Source organism: Falco naumanni, chromosome 4 (genome assembly GCF_017639655.2).
Source record: "Falco naumanni isolate bFalNau1 chromosome 4, bFalNau1.pat, whole genome shotgun sequence".
NCBI classification, from domain to species: domain Eukaryota; kingdom Metazoa; phylum Chordata; class Aves; order Falconiformes; family Falconidae; genus Falco; species Falco naumanni.
The window spans coordinates 67599257-67616467 of record NC_054057.1 but is presented as its reverse complement, the minus strand read 5'-3'; the positions used below and the strand labels follow the sequence as shown (position 1 = coordinate 67616467).

Genomic DNA, 17211 nt, shown 5'->3' with positions numbered 1-17211 from the left:
TTTTAAATTTTTTATAGCGGTCAGCACCCCCAGCTGTGCCAGCGCAGTATCGCACCTCTGCCTCTGTCCCAGGGTGCAAACCCGCCTGCTCCCTGGCTGTTGTGGGCGCGGGACTGGAGACCCCCGGAGGGGGCTGTCCCCGGGGTGAAGTGCCCGTGGGTTAAATCCTGCGCCGTGGCTCCCAGGGCACACGCTGATGCTTCTCGCCAGCACCAGGATGTGAAACTGGAGTAAGGGGAGGTGGGGAGGGGGCTTGCCAGGGGCCAACAGCAGGCTCTGGAGTTGTAACGAATTAAAGGAACGAACACTCATGACAGCGGGTCTCTAACCGCACAGACACGTTTTCTGTCCCCCCCCAAGCGATGTAACGGGTGGAACTTCTCCCCACCCACCCCCAGCACCGGGCACTGCTGCCGGCGGGCAGGGGGCTGGGGGTCCCGGGCGGCCCGGGCCAGCGCGCTCTCCAGCCCCCGTGGGCAGCCCCGGGTCGGTGGGCGCCGCTGGGGGTCCGTCCCCCTAGGGTGGTCTCAGCCTGCCCCAGGCTGGGCTCCAGCGCCCATGGCGGGGGCTCCGCTGCCCCAGGGGGGGCGCCCACCCCAGCGGTAGTGCCCACCCAGGGACGGGACGGGACACCGGGATCGGCTCTGACCCCCCTCACGCCCCCACCCCCCCTCCCCGGCCCCTTTAAGATCCGCATCCCATGACGTCACGCCCGCGGCTACTTTGTAGCGCGGAGAGGGCGGGGCATCTTAAAGGGGCCGCGCGGTGGCGGTGTGAGCAGGTAAGGGGGGGGGGGGGTCCCCGGCCGGGGGCTGCTGCGGGCGGAGGGGGCCTGTGCCACCGGCCTTGGCCGAGCTGTGCCTTTGCAGTGTTCCCCCACGGGGCTGTCCCCGTGTCCCCCCCGGGCCGTCCCCATCATCCCCCCGGGGCCGTCCGTGTCGCCCCCCGATGTCGCTGTCCCCGTGTCCCAGTCATCTACCCGGGGCTGTCTGTGCCTCCCCCCCGCGATTGTCCTCATGTCCCCATCACCCCCCCGGGGCTGTCTGTGCCCCCCCTGGGCTGTCCCCATGCCCACATCACCCGCCCGGCGCTGTCCCTAGCATCCCCCCGAGCTGCTCCCGTGTCCCCCCGGTCCGCCCCCCTCCCCGTGGCCCAGCGCGGGTCTCCGGGGGCCGCCGCGCTCCCGGTTGAGCCCCCCCCCGCGGGGTGAGTAAGCAACTTCCCACGCGAGCCTCCTGCCGGGCGGCTCCCGGAGCATCCCTGTGGCTCCTGCTCGGCTCGTCCCGGCTCTTCCCGGCCCCGCAGCAGCCCCCGGTCACCGCTCGGCCGGTGCCCCAACCCCCGGCAGCCGCCCCCCGGGGCGCTGGGCCCCCCCCCCCTCGCTCCCGCTGCGGCGGGGGTGGGTGGCACAGCCCTCCCGGTGCCCCCTCGCAGGAATCCGGCCCCGCAGGCTGATCTGCCGGATTTCCCAGCCGGGATCCTAATCCGACCGGCTGGTGCCCGCTTATCCCCTGCCCCACGCCCCCGCCCGGCCCCCCCGCCTCTCCCCCCTCAACTGCCCCTCCGCCTCTCCCCCCCCCTCCACCTGCACACACACCCAGCCTGGCCCCCCACTTGCCTCCCCCTCGTCTGCGCCCCCCTCCACCTGCACTCACGCCCCACCTCACCCCCCCCAACTTCCCCCCACCTGCCCCCCCCCTCCACCTGCACCACCACCCCGCGCCTGGCACACCACCCCCCCTGCCTGGCCCCCCTCCCACTGCCCCCCTCCAACTGCCCCCCCCTGTCTGGCTCCCCCCAACTGCCCCCCCAGCTGCCCTCCCACCTGCCCTTGCCCCACCCCAGCCCCGGGGCTGGCCGAGGTGCGAGGCCACAGCAGGTGACAGGGCAGGCATGTGAGTCCTCAGGGCCACCAACCTGGGGTGGTGGGACGGGCAGCAGAGGTGACCCTGGGGTGTCCTCGGCTTGCAGTGGCTTTGCGGGGGGCAGCTGTGGTGCCCGGCTCTCGTGGGGCATGGGCGTTCGCCAGGCGGGAAGCGACGAGTGCGGTGCCACGGTGCCTGGCAGGGCTGGGCACAATGCCGGCCATGTGGCTGCTGGGGAAGGCCGATGCCTCGCTGAGGGTCCCGGGCACTGCCCACCCGCTGGGTGCTGTGCGGGGCAGGGGGAGCCCCTGGAGCTGGCTGGGCACGGGGACTCACTGGGATGGGGTTGGGAAAGGGACGGAGCTGCTGGGGCCCCAGCACAGCTCGGGGGGCACCTGCAGAACCGACCCGGGGGGCCTGAGCTCACACCTCAGCCCACGGCATCGGGGTGATTTTCCCTCCTGGAGCGCTGAGGGTCTCACCAGAAACACCCCACCTCGCTGCTGGCCAGGCCGCATCCCTCACATGGGGAAACTGAGGCAGGGCAGGTCCCAACGCCCCCCCCCCCCCCGGCTGCCCAACTCCCCGGGGCTCCGAGCCTCTCCTGCGGGGTGTGAATCCCACTCACGGCTCCTGCCGCGGTGCTGACCTGGGGGGGGGGTCGCGGAGCTCGTGCCCTGTTTGCTGCTTTTGCTTTAGAAAAGGATGAGATTTGAGGTCTTTGCTCCGGAAAGGAGCTTTGCTGCAGGAATGTGGGGCCAGCTCCTGCCAGCCCCTGGTGCTCAGCCGCGTGCCTGGCTTTGCCTGGTGTGCCAGAGCCCCAACCATCACCCCCCAGATCGGTGCTGACCCCCCCCCGCTCTCACCCACAGCCGGAGCCGAGTGGGGTGCAGGGCACGACCCCCTCGCGCTCCCTCCATGGCCGTGGGCACCCAGCTGGGGCTGCTGCTCTGGAAGAACTTCACCTACCGCCGGCGGCAGCGGGTGAGTGGGCGACTGGGGTGGGAGTGTGCCTGGAGCCACCAGGGAGGGGGCAGGCAGAGCCCTGGGTGCTGCTGGGGACAGGGACAGCCCCCCCCCCCCCCCCCAACCATGGTGTCTCACCCAGATCCAGCTGGTCATCGAGCTCCTGTGGCCGCTCTTCCTCTTCTTCATCTTGATCTCGGTGCGGCAATCCCACCCGCCCTTCAAGCAGCATGAGTGTGAGTGTCCCACCCTGACCCCCCTGGGTTGGCAAGGCCCCCCCATGCATGCTGGGGACCCCCCTGCATGGGAGCCCGCCCCAGGGTGGCCCTGGGGCAGACAAACACGGCTGGTGGACCCAAGCTGGGGGCTCGCTGGCATCTCCTTGCTGGGGTGTATGTGGGGGTCCTGCGCTGCCCCCCCCAGACCCATCTCTCCCGCAGGCCACTTCCCTAACAAGGCACTGCCCTCGGCCGGGACCCTGCCCTGGCTCCAGGGCATCATCTGCAACGCCAACAACCCCTGCTTTCGGCACCCGACAGCGGGAGAGGCCCCCGGCGTGGTGGGCAACTTCGACAGCTCCATGTGAGCAATGGGGGCTGGGGGGGCTGTAGGGCAGGGCTGGGCTGGGGTCTCACTGCCCACCCGGTGCCCCCGCAGCCTCTCCCGCCTGCTGACTGAAGCCCGGCAGGTCCTGGTCCACACCGATGGGCAGCGGCTCCTGCGCAGCTTCACCCGGCTGCTGCCCACCCTGCGTCGGCTCCGGGGGAGCGGGAGTCAGTGGAGGGGTAAGCACCGGGAGCGGGGGGTGCCAGCGGAGGGAGACCCCCTGGCTGACCCCTGCCCCTCCAGTCCTGCCGGTGAGGGGCTACCTGCGAGAGAACGAGACCTTCTCACGGTTCCTCCGGACCAACACGTCTCTGCCCCCAGCGCTGGTGGACGAGCTGATGGCGGCTCAGCTCAGCCCCCGCATAGTGAGTGTTGGAGCACCCACTCCCAGTCCCCCCAGTGCGGGGGGCTGCGGCGTGACCAGCCCTCTCCCACCAGCTCTCCTTGGCCGGCACCCGCCTCCCGCTGAAGGCCGTGGTCTGCAACGCCTCGGAGCTGGGGGGCTTCCTGGTGGGGGGTGACGCCGCCTCCACCCAGCGCCTGCAGCGAGGGCTCTGCGCCCTGTCCGGCCCCCAGCTCCGTGCCATGGAGGGCTCCTTCCTCTCCCAGCTCGACCTTCCCCGGCTCCTGGCGGTGAGCCCCTAGCCCAGCCAGGCGCTGGGTGCTGGATGGTGTCAGGCAGAGACCCCCAGCTTCCCCCAGAGGGGCTGTGACCCGCTTCCCATGCTCCCCTTGCAGGAAGAGCTAAGCTCGGACGTGGGTGGCATCACCGGCACCGTGGAAGCCTTGGGTACCTTCCTGCGGGATGCAGCATCCCTGATGGATAAGGTAGCACCCCCTGCTCCCCTGCCCCCCACCTCACCCCGTGCTCCCCACGCTGTCCCTGGGCATCCCGGTCCCCCACATCCCGCTCTGCTCCCCATCCTGCTCTCCCCAGGTCTCCTCCATGACCAGCCTTGCCGAGCTGCAGCAGGAGCTCAGGGCGGTGATGGCTACCAATGCCACCGCCACCGGCTCAGGCGCCTTTGGGGCCCTGTCACGCATTGCCTGTGGGCACCCCGAGGGCGGGGGGCTCAGGGTCCCCTCCCTCAACTGGTACGAGGACAACGATGTCAAAGCCTTCCTGGACCGCAACAGCTCGGAGCAGAGAGCCACTGCCCCAGGCAACACCAGCAGTGAGCGGGCTGGGCTTGAGGGGGCTCAGCTGGGGGCTTGGTGGGCACAGCCCCCCGAGGCTGCCTGGGAGGTGGTGGGAGGCTGGTGGGGGGGGGCTAGTGGCGAGGGCTTGGCTCTGCCCTCCCCCACCAGGTCCCTTCTGCCGAGAGCTGCTCCGCAGCCTGGAATCCAGCCCCCTTTCGCAGATCCTCTGGCGGGGGATCAAGCCCCTCTTCATGGGGAAGATCCTGTACACGCCACCCGGCCCCGGCCCCGACAGCGTCATGGCCGAGGTCAGTGGGGGGCTACAGGGGGGCTGAGGGGGGCTGCCCTGGCCATGCCTCATCCCCCACCTCATGCAGGTGAATCGGACGTTCCAGGAGCTGGCAGTGCTGGGGGAGGTGGGGGGTGCCTGGCGGGAGCTGGGACCCCGCATCTACACCTTCCTCAACAGCAGCCTGGAGATGCAGGTCCTGCAGGTGCGTCAGCCCCAGCCCCTCCCCCAGCAGGGGGCTGGGGTGCAGGCTGGGGGTGTGGGGGGGTGCAGCTGGGGCTCCTGGCTGGGAGCAGGGGGGGCTGCATCACCCCCTGTACCCTGATGCTTTGCAGGACCTGCTGCTGGCCCCGGGCACGGCCCAGCTCCTGGATGGGTTCCTCAACAGCACCTCCTGGAAGCTGCCAGATCTGGCTGGGTTCCTGGGGGGGCCGTCAGGGGGGCCGGGGGTCACCTGGCGCCAGGTGTACGCCGACGTTGACATGGTCCTGAGCACGCTATCACAGTTCATGGAGGTGTGTGTCACCCCAGCTGCCCAGGTGGGCTGGCTCCCCCAGCCCCGCTGAGCCCTGCCTGCCCTGCCTGCAGTGCGTCTGCCTGGACAAGATCGAGGTGGTGGCCACCGAGGAGCAGCTGGTGGCCCGGGCCCTGGAGCTGCTGGGTGAGCGGCAGTTCTGGGCAGCTGTGGTCTTCCAGCCCCCCACGAATGCCACAACCCCCACGCTGCCCCCCCACGTCCGCTACAAGATCCGCATGGACATCGACGACGTCACAAGGACCAACAAGATCAAGGACAGGTTGGGAGACACCAGCCTCTTTGGTCTCCCCAGCCACCCAAGCCGCCTGTCCCATGGAGGGGGGGTCCCACGCCCAGTGCCGTGCTTTGCCTCCAGGTTTTGGGACCCGGGTCCCGCAGCTGACCCCTTCAGCGACCTGCGCTACGTGTGGGGGGGGTTTGTCTACGTGCAGGACCTGGTGGAGCAGGCGGTGGTGCGGGTGCAGACCGGGGCCACCCCACGGATGGGGGTCTACATCCAGCAAATGCCCTACCCCTGCTACGTGGATGACGTGTGAGTGGGCGATGGGGGCAGCCCTGGCCCCCCGGGACCCTCGAGTGACCCACTGCTGCAGGGTATGGGGCCAAGGAGCCTGCAGCATCCCTGCCCCAGGGAGGTGGAACGGGGCTGGTCCGTGCCCTGGGGGTCCTGGGGGTGTCAGGCTGGGTGTGGACGGGCTGGTGTCACCTCCCCCAGGTTCCTGCGGGTCCTGAACCGCTCACTGCCCCTCTTCATGACACTGGCCTGGATCTACTCAGTGGCCATGATCATCAAGGGAGTGGTGCACGAGAAGGAGATGCGTCTGAAGGAGACCATGAAGACCATGGGGCTGAGCAGTGGGATCCTCTGGCTCAGCTGGTTCCTCAGCAGCTTCATCCCCTTCCTCCTCAGCTCTGCCCTCCTTGTCCTCATCCTCAAGGCAGGTTGCAGAGCATGGGGGACAGTGTGGGTGACATGAGGCGCATCAGGGCCAGGAGCCAGCACGAGGGGCTCTACAGGCTCCAACCTGCTTCCATCCACAGCTGGGAAACATCCTGCCCTACAGCGACCCGGCCGTCATCTTCCTCTTCCTCGGCACCTTCTCGGTGGCCACCATCAGCCAGTGTTTCCTCATCAGCACCTTCTTCCCCCGCGCCAACCTGGCCTCCGCTTGCGGCGGCATCATCTACTTCTCCTTCTACCTGCCCTACGTGCTGTGCGTTGCCTGGCGCGACCACATCACCTTCCCACTCCGTGTCCTCGTGGTGAGCGGCCGTAGCTGCCCCCTCCCCAATACCCCTTGGGTGCCCCAGGTCTGCTGGGTGGGGGGCTTTGGGGTACACCCCCCCCCCCCTTCCAGGCCAGTCTTTCTGCCCACGCTGCTGTTCTTGCTGCCACCAGAGCTTGCTGTCACCAGTGGCCTTCGGCTTCGGCTGCGAGTACTTCTCCCTCTACGAGGAGCAGGGGGTGGGCATCCAGTGGCACAACCTGGGGGCCAGCCCCGTGCCAGGAGACCCCTACAACTTCGCCACGGCCATGGGGCTACTGCTGCTGGATGCTGGTCTCTATGGCCTGGCCACCTGGTACCTCGAGGGTGTCTTCCCAGGTGAATGCAGCCCCCCCAGCCCCTGGAGCACCCCCCAGCCCCCCCCAGCCCTCACCCCACTCAGCCCCATCTGCTGCAGGTCAGTACGGGATCCCCAAGCCCTGGAATTTCCCCTTCCTGAAGAGTTACTGGCTTGGAGAGCCATCTTCAGCCATGTACCCCCCATATCCTGCAAGCCCCCTCACTGCACCCCAAGGTGAGCTGCTCCCCCTGCCCACCCCAGAGCCACGTGGCTGAAAGGTGGTGGCCGTGGAGCTGGGCTCGAGCCCCCAGCCTGGGCTTTGCCCCCCAGCAGGGGGTCCTACCCCCCATGGCGAGGGGTCCTTCCCAGGACATGACCCTCGGTGGGTTCCAGTGCTGGTGGAGGAGCCACCTGCCCAGCTCCAGCCCGGAGTCTCCATCCGCAACCTGGTGAAGATCTACCGCAACAGCAGCCACGTGGCCGTCAACGGGCTGAGCCTGGACTTCTACGAGGGGCAGATCACCTCCTTCCTGGGCCACAACGGGGCTGGCAAGACCACCACCATGTGAGCTGGAGGGGCTGGAGGCTGGCTGGGGAGCTGCATGGCTGCAGCTGGGGACAGGACCTGAGCCTGGCTCTGCCCTGGTGCTGCCCCAACCTGGGTCCCCACTGAGCACCCCACGTAAACTGGGCACCCCAGCCCTGAGCCCTGCTGGTCCTGCACCCTGTGACCCCCTTGCCCCACCGGTTCCCCATCCAGGTCCATCCTGACCGGTCTGCTGCCCCCCACCTCCGGCACTGCCTATATCCTGGGCTGGGACATCCGCTCCGATATCGACAGCATCCGCAAGACCATGGGGATGTGTCCCCAGCACAACGTCCTCTTTGACATGTAGGCAGGGGCAGGGCAGGCGGGGAGAGCGGTGCGGGGGGCTGGGCTGCCCACCTCACCCCTGCGCCCCCACCCCCAGCCTGACCGTGGAGGAGCACGTCTGGTTCTACGGGCGGCTGAAGGGGCTGTCGGAGGAGCGGGTGAAGGCTGAGATGGAGCAGCTGATCCAGGACACGGGGCTGCCCCACAAGCGCCAGGAGCAGACCAGGAACCTCTCAGGTGCATGTGCCAGGGGCAGGACCAGTGCCCAAGCAGGGGTCCACGGCCCCAGCCCCCACCCAACGTTGTTCCTCTGCCCTGCAGGAGGGATGCAGCGGAAGCTCTCGGTGGCCATCGCCTTCGTGGGTGGCTCTCGGGTGGTCATCCTGGATGAGCCCACAGCCGGTGTCGATCCCTACTCCCGCCGCAGCATCTGGGAACTGCTGCTCAAGTACCGCAAAGGTCAGGGCTGGGGGAACAGGGGGAGCCCCGCTTCCCCCTCCATGCACCTGAGCCCCCCAGGTGTGGAGAACTGGCAGCAGGGACCACGGGACAAGCCGGGGGACGTGCTTGCGGGCAGATGAGCCCAGTGAGGGGGTGTGGGTTCAAGCCCACTCCCTGCCCCCAGGTCGCACCATCATCCTGTCCACCCACTACATGGATGAGGCGGAGCTGCTGGGGGACCGCACCGCCATCATCTCGCAGGGCCGGCTCTGCTGCTGCGGGTCCCCGCTCTTCCTCAAGGCCAGGCTGGGCACTGGCTACCACCTCACCCTGGTGAAGCAGGAGCAGGTTGGGATGAGCGGCGGTAGCACCGGCACCGTCCCCGGCACCACCAAAAAGGTGGGCCCCTTGGTCCCACCGAGCATGTGCCAAAAGGGTGGCCAGTGCCTCTGTCTTGGGTATCAAGGGGATGCTGAGCCCTGGGCTTGGGGCGGGATCCTGCCGCAGGGTGCCAGGCTCCGGCCACCCTTTCCTGCAGGATGGCAGCGACTCGGAGCACAGCAGCGACACGGGCCTGGGCAGCGAGCAGGGCAGCAAGGCCAGCGCCGTGGGTGAGGGTCCTGTCCCTCCCTGCACCCCCAGCACAGCATCACCCCCTGGGTACCCCCCATGTGTCCCCCATCAGCTGGGGGCCCATGGGTGCATTCAGCCCCGCGCCCTGCTCTGCTGCTAGCCCTTGGCCCCCCTGCACTGCTGGGGCAGAAGGGGGTCCCTGCCCTCCCATCCCCTTCAGACCCCCTGGGGACCCTCAGACTGGGATGCAGGGCACATGCCAGCTTTGCCAGCTCCTGTGCCAGCCATCGGCTCCTGCCACACGTTTCCAGCCCTCCCTGTCTGTCCCCCCAGATGTGGCCCAGCTGTCGGCGCTGATCCAGAGGCTGGTGCCCGGCTCCCGGTTGGAGGAGGACATCGGGCACGAGGTGCTCTTCGTCCTGCCCTATAGCGGGGCCAAGGACGGAGCCTTTGGGGACCTGTTCCGCGAGCTGGACACCCGCCTGGGGGAACTGGGCATCTCCAGCTACGGCATCTCCGACACCACCCTGGAAGAGGTACCCAGAGGAGCAGCGGCCAAGGGTCTCCCTGGGGCTCTTCGGGGGGCTGCCCGCAACCTGGGGGATGTGCTTCACGGGGCTGTGGGCGCTGGTGGCTCTCTGTAATGCCAGCCCCTTCCCACCCTCAGATCTTTCTGAAGGTGGCCCAGGACACAGGGCTGGATGCTGACACAGCAGGTAAAACACCTCGGTGCTGGCTGGAGCTGAGCTTCAGGGTGCTGGGGTGTGGAAGGGGGTGATGTCCCCAGCACCCCATGTGGCCCTGACCCTTCTCAGGGCTGGGTCCCTGCTGGGAGCACCCATGGGTGCAGGGAGGTGTCACAGGCTGTGCCTCAGTCCCACCCTCGCACTCTCACCCCCGTTTTGTCAGGCGCTGGGAGAGGAGCAGCCCCCAGTGAGGGGAGGGATGTGGAGGCGGCCGACGGGGAGCTGGGTAAGGAAGGGGGAGCTGGGACCCCAAGCCCCTGAGCTGCCCAGTCCCTGCTGCTGGGTGACCCCCACCTTCACCCCCTGGGCTGGGGCTGGGGCCATGGCACATGTCATCTGGGCACGTGTCCATCTGGGCAGGCCCACCCTGGGGCAGGGGGAGGCTCGGGGACATTGGTGCAGCATCGCTCCTGCCCACCTTGGGGTGTCCCTCAGGGCATCGGGCAGGGTGAGGAACAGGGATGGTGGCAGGTCTGGGGGAGCCTGGCTCCGTGCAGGGGTTGGGATGGGACATGAAATCCCAGGGGACATATCCAGGCCCCTTCTCTTGGAGATAGAGCTGGTGTGGGAACAGCCATGGGGGTCTGGGGGGGCTGTAATGGTTTGGGGAGCCAGCTCTGCCCGAGGTGGGTGCTAACCCCGGCCGGGCAGGTGCCAGCACGGCTGTAACCCCTCTTTCCTCTCCTTTACACTGAGCCCAAGGAATCCGGCGAGGTAGGAGCTGGGGGCTGGGGGGCTCCCGTTGTGTCCCTGCATGCAGCACCCCATCCCTGCTGGGGTGGGGGGACACCCGTGCCAGCACACCATCCCCCCACACGCCACCTGGCACGAGCCCCTGCCCCTCACTGCCGGCTCTGTGGGGGGCAGACCCAGACCCATCCCTGCCCTTGCAGCAGAGGAGCCCCAGGAGACGGACCTGCTGCGCGGGGGTCCTGGGCAGGCCGGCCACAGGGTGAGGGGCTGGGCGCTCACCCGCCAGCAGCTCTGCGCCCTCTTCATCAAGAGGATGCTCCATGCCCGCCGCAGCACCCGGGGCTTCTTCGCCCAGGTATGGGCCTGGGACTAGGGGCCAGGGTGGGGCCGTGGTGCAGAGAGTGGGGAGGGGATGGGGCAGGAGGGTGCGGAGCCAGCCCTGACCCCCAGCCCCTGGCAGATCGTCCTGCCTGCTGTCTTCGTCTGCATCGCGCTGCTCTTCAGCCTCATTGTGCCGCCCTTTGGGAAGTACCCACCGCTGCCCCTCCAGCCCTGGATGTACGGGCAGCAGTTCACCTTCTTCAGGTGTGTCCCCATCCCTCTGTCCCCCCAGGTCCCCCCATCCACTGCTGCCACCAGCTCATTCCCACCTCTCCCGACAGCAATGATGCCCCTGGGGACCCTGACACCGCTCGGCTCCTGGGCGCGCTCCTGGCTGAGCCGGGCTTCGGCACCAAGTGCATGAAGGATGCTGGGGAGGTGTGAGTGCCTGCGCCTTGCGGGGACGGGGGGCTGGAGGGGCTGGGAGGGGGCGGCTGGGGCTTGGCCCCCACCTTGGTGCCCACTTCTCCCCCAGGAGCAGCCGTGCTAGCCGGTGCGATGCCGTGCCCCCCCTGCCCTTCCCTGCAGCTGGGGGAAAACTGCGGGCAGGGGCACAGGGACAGGATCCGATGCCTCTGGCTCACACCAGGCTGGTAACGGGGGTCTCTCTCCCCCCTGTGGTGCTGGGTGCTCAGGATGGGGCCGTGCCCACCAGCTTCCCACCCCGACGGTTTCTCAGCGCCCCCAGCACCCCCGGCTCTGCTGGAAGCGCTGCGGCGTGGGAACTGGACGCAGGCTGAGCCGTCCCCCCCCTGCCAGTGCAGCGGGCCGGGGGCCCACAGGATGCTGCCCGACTGCCCCGAGGGGGCCGGGGGGCTCCCACCACCCCAGGTAACCCCCAGCCCACAGCAGGGCTGGCCCTGGGGCACCAGTGCTGCTGGGTGTGGGGGCAGACGATGCTCCAGAGGGGCCAGTGGGGCTGTGTGTTCGTCCAGCCCGTCTGTCCACCCCCCAGGTGCGAAGGGGCACGGGTGACATCCTGCAGAACCTGACGGGCAGGAACATCTCCGACTACCTGGTGAAGACCTACCCCCAGATCATCCGCCAGGAGTGAGTGCTGGGGCTGGGGACCCCCTGGGGAAGCCGGGGGGGCTTTGGCACAGGCTGGCACCCCAGTGGAAGGAGGGAGGGATGCTGTGGGCCAAACCCAGCCAGGGCTGGAGGTGGAGAGGGCTCCGCAGTGTGGGGGGGGCTGCTGGGGGACCCATGGCTGTGGGGACAAGCGCTGACACAACGTCTCCCCGGGGGTATTTCTCCCCCCCGCTCCCATTTCTTTCAGGCTGAGGAACAAGAAGTGGGTGAACGAGCAGAGGTGAGCTGGGGAGGGGCTGGGGTCTCACGCAGATGGGGCAGGGGGCAGGAAGGAGCTCCTGGTGGGGATGGGCAGAGCCATCACCTGGGCATCCCCAACCCTTCACTGTGTGCCCCTCGCCGTGGCGTCTGGCTGGGTGGAGGATTCGGGAGGGCAGAGGGGGGGGTTGCACAGGGGTGGCAGTGGGAAATGGGGGGCAGGTTTGGGTGCCCATCTCTCCCCCCAGGTACGGTGGCTTTTCTCTGGGTGCTGGTGGCTCCCAGGCCCTGCCATCAGCGGCGGAGGTGGATGAGGTGGTGCTGGAGCTGCGGGCACTGTTTAACATCACGCCGGTACGGCTGGGGGGGCTCTGCCCCCACCCTGGCTCAGCTCCAGCATCCCGGTGCTGGGAGGGCTCTGACTCAAGCCCACCCCTCACCCCACATTTCCATGCCCAGGGCAGCAACTTGGACCGGCTCCTGGGCAACCTCAGCCGCTTCATCGAGGGCTTGGACACTCGCCGGAACATCAAGGTCTGAGGAGGACTGAATCTGGCCAGGGCTGGAGGGGAGTGGGAGCCCAGTGGGGAGCAGGGTGCTGCGGGCACAGCCAGCAGCAATGCCGCGGTGGGGGAGGGGGCTCTGAGCCAGGCTCCCCCTGGGCTGCAGGTCTGGTTCAACAACAAGGGTTGGCACGCCATGGTCTCCTTCCTCAATGTGGCCAGCAACGGGCTGCTGCGCGCCCGGCTGCCCACTGGGACCGACCCCGCGCTCTACGGCATCACGGCCACCAACCACCCCCTCAACCTCACCAAGGAGCAGCTCTCGGAGGCTGCCCTGTGAGTGCTGGGGACTGGGGGGGGACAACCGTGGGACCCCAGTGCCCAGCTGAGCCCTCCCCTTTGCGACAGGATGGCCACCTCGGTGGATGTGCTGGTCTCCATCTGCGTGATCTTCGCCATGTCCTTCGTCCCGGCCAGCTTCGTGCTCTTCCTCATCGAGGAGCGGGTCAGCAAAGCCAAGCACCTGCAGTTCGTCAGCGGGATGAAGCCTGTCACTTACTGGCTGGGCAACTTCGCCTGGGATATGGTGCGGGATGGGGATGGGGATGGGGTACAGCTCCAGGGGGCCAGGTCCCACTTGTGACCCCATCCCTGGCTTCTCCATGCCCACAGTGCAACTACCTGGTCCCTGCGCTGCTGGTCATCCTCATCTTCCTCTGCTTCCAGCAGGAATCCTACGTCTCCTCTGCCAACCTGCCTTCCCTGGTGCTGCTGCTGCTGCTCTACGGGTGAAGGGCCAGTGGAGCCCCCTCTGGGGCTAACCCCCCTCTGGGGCTAACCCCCCTCTGGGGCTAACCCCCCCGGGGATAACCCCTCCTGGGGATAACCCCTCCTGGGGATCACCCCCCCCCCCCCCGCCCCCGAGGCTAACCCCCCCCGGGGCTGGACCCTGGGGAATGGGGGGACACGGGGGGCTCTGTCTGGGGCTGGGGGCAGCCCTGGCCTAGGGGTTGGGGGAGGGGTGCCAGCTTGCCATGCCAAGCCCCCCGGGAAGGGAGGTGTGCCTTGGCCAGCCCCTGCCTCTCTGCCCCACAGCTGGTCCATCACCCCCCTGATGTACCCAGCCTCCTTCCTCTTCAGCATCCCCAGCACCGCCTACGTGGCCCTGACGTGCATCAACCTCTTCATCGGCATCAACGGCAGCGTGGCCACCTTCGTGCTGGAGCTCTTTGTGGACCAGGTGAACCCTCGGGCTGCCCCAGACCCCCCTCCCATGTCTATGGGGCCAGTGCCAGCTCCCCCACTGCTCTCCTTGCTGCCCTGGCAGAACCTCAACAACATCAATCGCATCCTGAAGAAGGTTTTCCTCATCTTCCCCCACTTCTGCTTGGGCCGAGGACTCATTGACATGGTGAAGAACCAGGCAATGGCTGATGCTTTTGAGAGGTTCGGTGAGTCCAGGGGTGGCAGGGCTGCTCCCCCTCCCCATAGCCGGGCCAGTCTGGGGACCCTCCCTGGCGTCCCCCACACCTACAGCCCCTCTCACCGCTCACAGGGGACAGGCGCTTCGTGTCCCCCCTGTCCTGGGATCTGGCAGGGAAGAACATGTTTGCCATGGCCATTGAGGGCATCATCTTCTTCCTCTTCACCCTCCTGCTGCAATACCGCTTCTTCCTGCGGCTCGGGTGAGGACCGGCCGTGGGGAAGCCGTGGGGCAGCTGTGGGGTGGGCAGCCCTGGACGTGCCCCTGCCACTGTTGCCCCCAGGCCACGGGGTCTGCAGCTGCCCTCCCTGGGGGAGGAGGACCAGGATGTGGCCAGGGAGCGGGCGAGGGTGGGCAACACCCCCCCGCACAGCCACCTCCTGCTGCTGAAGGACCTGACCAAGGTGCGTGCCATGGGGCCGGCCCCTTGCTGTGGGGCTCCAGCCCCTCCTGTAGCCCCCAGTCCCACTGGGCGATGGGTGGCGAGCGCCCAGCACCACTCCGGCTCTGCCACGCAGGTGTACCGGCGCAGGAAGGCTCCGGCAGTGGACCGGCTCTGCGTGGCCATCCCCCCGGGGGAGGTGGGTGCTGGGCGGATGGACGGACGGATGGACGGACAGTGCCGCGGGCAGCGCCGGGGCTGCCGGTAACCCCACTCTGCACCCTGCAGTGCTTCGGCCTCCTGGGGGTGAATGGCGCCGGGAAGACCTCCACCTTCAAGATGCTGACGGGGGACACAGAGGTGACGCTGGGGGAGGCCTGGCTGAAAGGGCACAGGTGAGCGAGACAGAGGGACCCCGCGGCCAAAGTGCTGCTCCCCCTCTCTGTGTCCCCACAGCACGTGGGCTGTCATCCCTGTCCCCACCCTGTGCTCCTCCTTGCCCTCGTCCCTGCAGTGTGCTTGCGCTTGGCTTCATCCTCATCCTCACCCCTGCAGCGTGCGCACCCCTATTCCTGCAGTGTGCTCAGCCTTGTCCCTGTCCCTGGAGCTTGTCCCTGTCCGTGCCATGTGCTCAGCCATGTCCCCCTCCCTGCTACATGCTCAGCCACGTCCCTGCCATGTGCAGGTCCGTGTCCCCATCCCCACCGTGTGCTCAGCCGTGTCCCCACCATGTACTGATCTGTGTCCCCATCCCCGTCTCCTGCTCAGCCGTGTCCCCACCATGTGCCGATCCATGTCCTCATCCCCACCGTGTGCTCAGCCGTGTCCCCACCATGTACTGATCTGTGTCCTCGTCCCTACCATGTGTTCAGCCGCGTCCCCACCATGTGCCAATCTATGTCCCCATCCCCTGCTCAGCCATGTCCCTGTCCCTGCAGCGTGCTCACCGACCTGCAGTCTGTCCACCAGCACATGGGTTACTGCCCCCAGTTTGATGCCATCACAGACCTGCTGACGGGGCGGGAGCACCTGGAGTATTACAGCCGCCTGCGTGGCATCCCAAAGGAGGAGACCCCCAGGGTAGGGCCCGCAGCCCGTCCCCCCCAACCCAGGGGACCCCCATCCTCACCCTCTCCATATCGCTCACAGGTGGCTCAGTGGGGCATTGCCAAGATGGGGCTGGAGCCACACGCCGACCGGCCGGCGGGCAAGTACAGCGGGGGCAACAAGCGCAAGCTCTCCACAGCCATAGCCCTCCTCGGCTCTCCCCCCGTTGTCTTCCTGGTGAGTGGGGGTGGTATGTGTGGGGGTCCCACGGCAGCACGGGACCCCTGCCCAGGATGACAGCACTGCTGGGGCCATTGCAGGATGAGCCCACGACAGGGATGGACCCGCGAGCCCGGCGGTTCCTGTGGGACCGTATCCTCAGCGTCATCCGGGAGGGCAGGTCCGTGGTGCTCACATCGCACAGGTGAGCCCCCACCCCAGGGTGTGGAGCACCCCCCCTGCCGCGGTGACACTCCCAGAGGGGAGTACCCCCCTGTCCCCCCACGGGGCCTCACGCCTCCCCCGCGGCAGCATGGAGGAGTGCGAGGCGCTGTGCACCAGGATGGCCATCATGGTCAACGGCCGGTTCCGCTGCCTGGGCAGCGTCCAGCACCTCAAGAACAGGTAATGGGGCTGGGGGCTTGGGGAGGGCTCCGGCAGCGAGGGGTGACCACCCTGCAGGGATGGGGTGGGGGGATGCGGCCGGTCCCTGCAGCGATGCCCCCCTCTCCCACCCAGGTTTGGGGATGGCTACACGGTGGTGGTGCGGGTGGGTGGCCCTGGGCCGGCACCGGTGGAGACCCTGATGCAGCGGCGCTTCCCCGGCATCGTGCTGAAGGAGCGGCACGGGGGGCTGCTGCAGTACCAGCTGCCCTCCCACGCCGGCTCCCTGGCCAGCGTCTTCAGTGTCTTGGCGGCTCACCGTGGTCCCTGCCACATCGAGGACTACTCTGTGTCCCAGACCACCCTCGACCAGGTGATGGGTGACATGGGGCATGAGGGCAGGGGGGCTGGGGTCCTGCCAGCGCTGCCCCTCATCCTGCCCTCCCCACAGGTCTTCGTGCATTTTGCCAGGGAACAGAGCGACGAGGACCCCGGGGGGGCCGTGGCCCCAGGGCAGGATGCGGCCCCGGCGGTGCCCAGCCCCAGCAGGAGGCTGACACGGTTCCTGGAGGACGGCAGCTACCAGGAGAGCGCGGTCTGAGCGGGGCACGGAGCCCCATGGGGAGACCCCCCCAGTGTCACCGCAGCACGACCCGGGCTGCTGGGACTTCTGGCCACTCCGGACCCCCAGAGCTGCACGGGGGGGCCTGGCCGCATCCTGCCCCCCGGCATGGGACCGCCAGCCCCGCCAGCCAGGTGCTGGGCAGGGTCAGCGCACCGGGGGGGGGGCTGGGCCCAGCTCCCCCTCGGCGGGGTGGTACCCTCTGGGGGGCTCAGTTCGATGGGGGGAGCTGCCCTGAGCACCCCCACCCTGAGCAGGCCCTGGGACCCCCACTGCTCCCTGCGGGTGCAGGGCCTGCTGTAAAAGAGCAACTAAATAAAGACCCGCGGTACCACCTGGGGCGCTGGGTCACCCTCGCTTGGGGGACGGGGGGTGCAGCGGGACGGGGGGCAGCAGGATGGCCATCGCGGTGGGGGGCACAGAGCAACCGCCATGGCCCCCTGCCCTGCTGCTGTCCTGCAGCCCCTTCCCGGCGGCTGAAGGTCAGCCAGGGTCTTCCTCCCCCTGGATGGTCCCTGGGCAGGGTGGGCAGTGGGCTGGGTGGGGGTCCCTGCCCGCCACCCTCCCTGGAGCTCGTTCCTCTCCACCTTCTCCCCCTCTGCA

General features: G+C 68.4%; 1 protein-coding gene across 5 annotated transcripts; it reads left to right on the top strand.

Annotated features, from left to right (window-relative positions):
- The first annotated feature begins 747 nt into the window (after positions 1 to 747).
- Positions 748 to 16938, top strand: ABCA7 (ATP binding cassette subfamily A member 7). Of its 5 annotated transcripts, none has more exons than XM_040589136.1 (51): positions 748 to 781; positions 2738 to 2849; positions 2974 to 3067; positions 3272 to 3413; positions 3489 to 3616; positions 3681 to 3802; positions 3876 to 4070; positions 4176 to 4265; positions 4375 to 4612; positions 4746 to 4885; positions 4955 to 5071; positions 5202 to 5381; positions 5455 to 5663; positions 5760 to 5936; positions 6120 to 6342; positions 6446 to 6667; positions 6804 to 7008; positions 7088 to 7204; positions 7364 to 7535; positions 7731 to 7862; positions 7942 to 8081; positions 8166 to 8303; positions 8470 to 8633; positions 8824 to 8896; positions 9192 to 9394; positions 9526 to 9574; positions 9768 to 9830; positions 10301 to 10318; positions 10498 to 10652; positions 10758 to 10882; positions 10960 to 11058; positions 11314 to 11509; positions 11634 to 11728; positions 11958 to 11990; positions 12217 to 12322; positions 12428 to 12502; positions 12638 to 12807; positions 12880 to 13057; positions 13144 to 13259; positions 13567 to 13711; positions 13799 to 13922; positions 14027 to 14156; positions 14238 to 14358; positions 14473 to 14535; positions 14625 to 14731; positions 15275 to 15416; positions 15486 to 15620; positions 15704 to 15807; positions 15915 to 16007; positions 16122 to 16359; positions 16438 to 16938. In XM_040589136.1, exons 2-51 carry the CDS (start codon positions 2784 to 2786, stop codon positions 16585 to 16587), a joined length of 6717 nt encoding a protein of 2238 aa, XP_040445070.1. In that variant the 5' UTR covers positions 748 to 781; positions 2738 to 2783; the 3' UTR covers positions 16588 to 16938. The 5 variants fall into 5 exon arrangements, 4 of the variants coding, with proteins under 4 accessions (XP_040445070.1, XP_040445068.1, XP_040445069.1 ...); XM_040589134.1 differs by having other exon boundaries at positions 8470 to 8684; XM_040589135.1 differs by lacking the exon at positions 10301 to 10318 and having other exon boundaries at positions 8470 to 8684.
- The last annotated feature ends 273 nt before the right edge of the window (positions 16939 to 17211 follow it).

Coding starts and splice junctions, on each gene's coding strand:
- ABCA7 (XM_040589134.1), top strand. CDS start 2,784: ATGGCCGTGGGCACCCAGCTGGGGCTGCTGCTCTGGAAGAACTTCACC. Junction 4,613..4,745: donor TGCCCCAGGCAACACCAGCA/GTGAGCGGGCTG, acceptor CTCCCCCACCAG/GTCCCTTCTGCCGAGAGCTG. Junction 10,653..10,757: donor CCCGGGGCTTCTTCGCCCAG/GTATGGGCCTGG, acceptor AGCCCCTGGCAG/ATCGTCCTGCCTGCTGTCTT.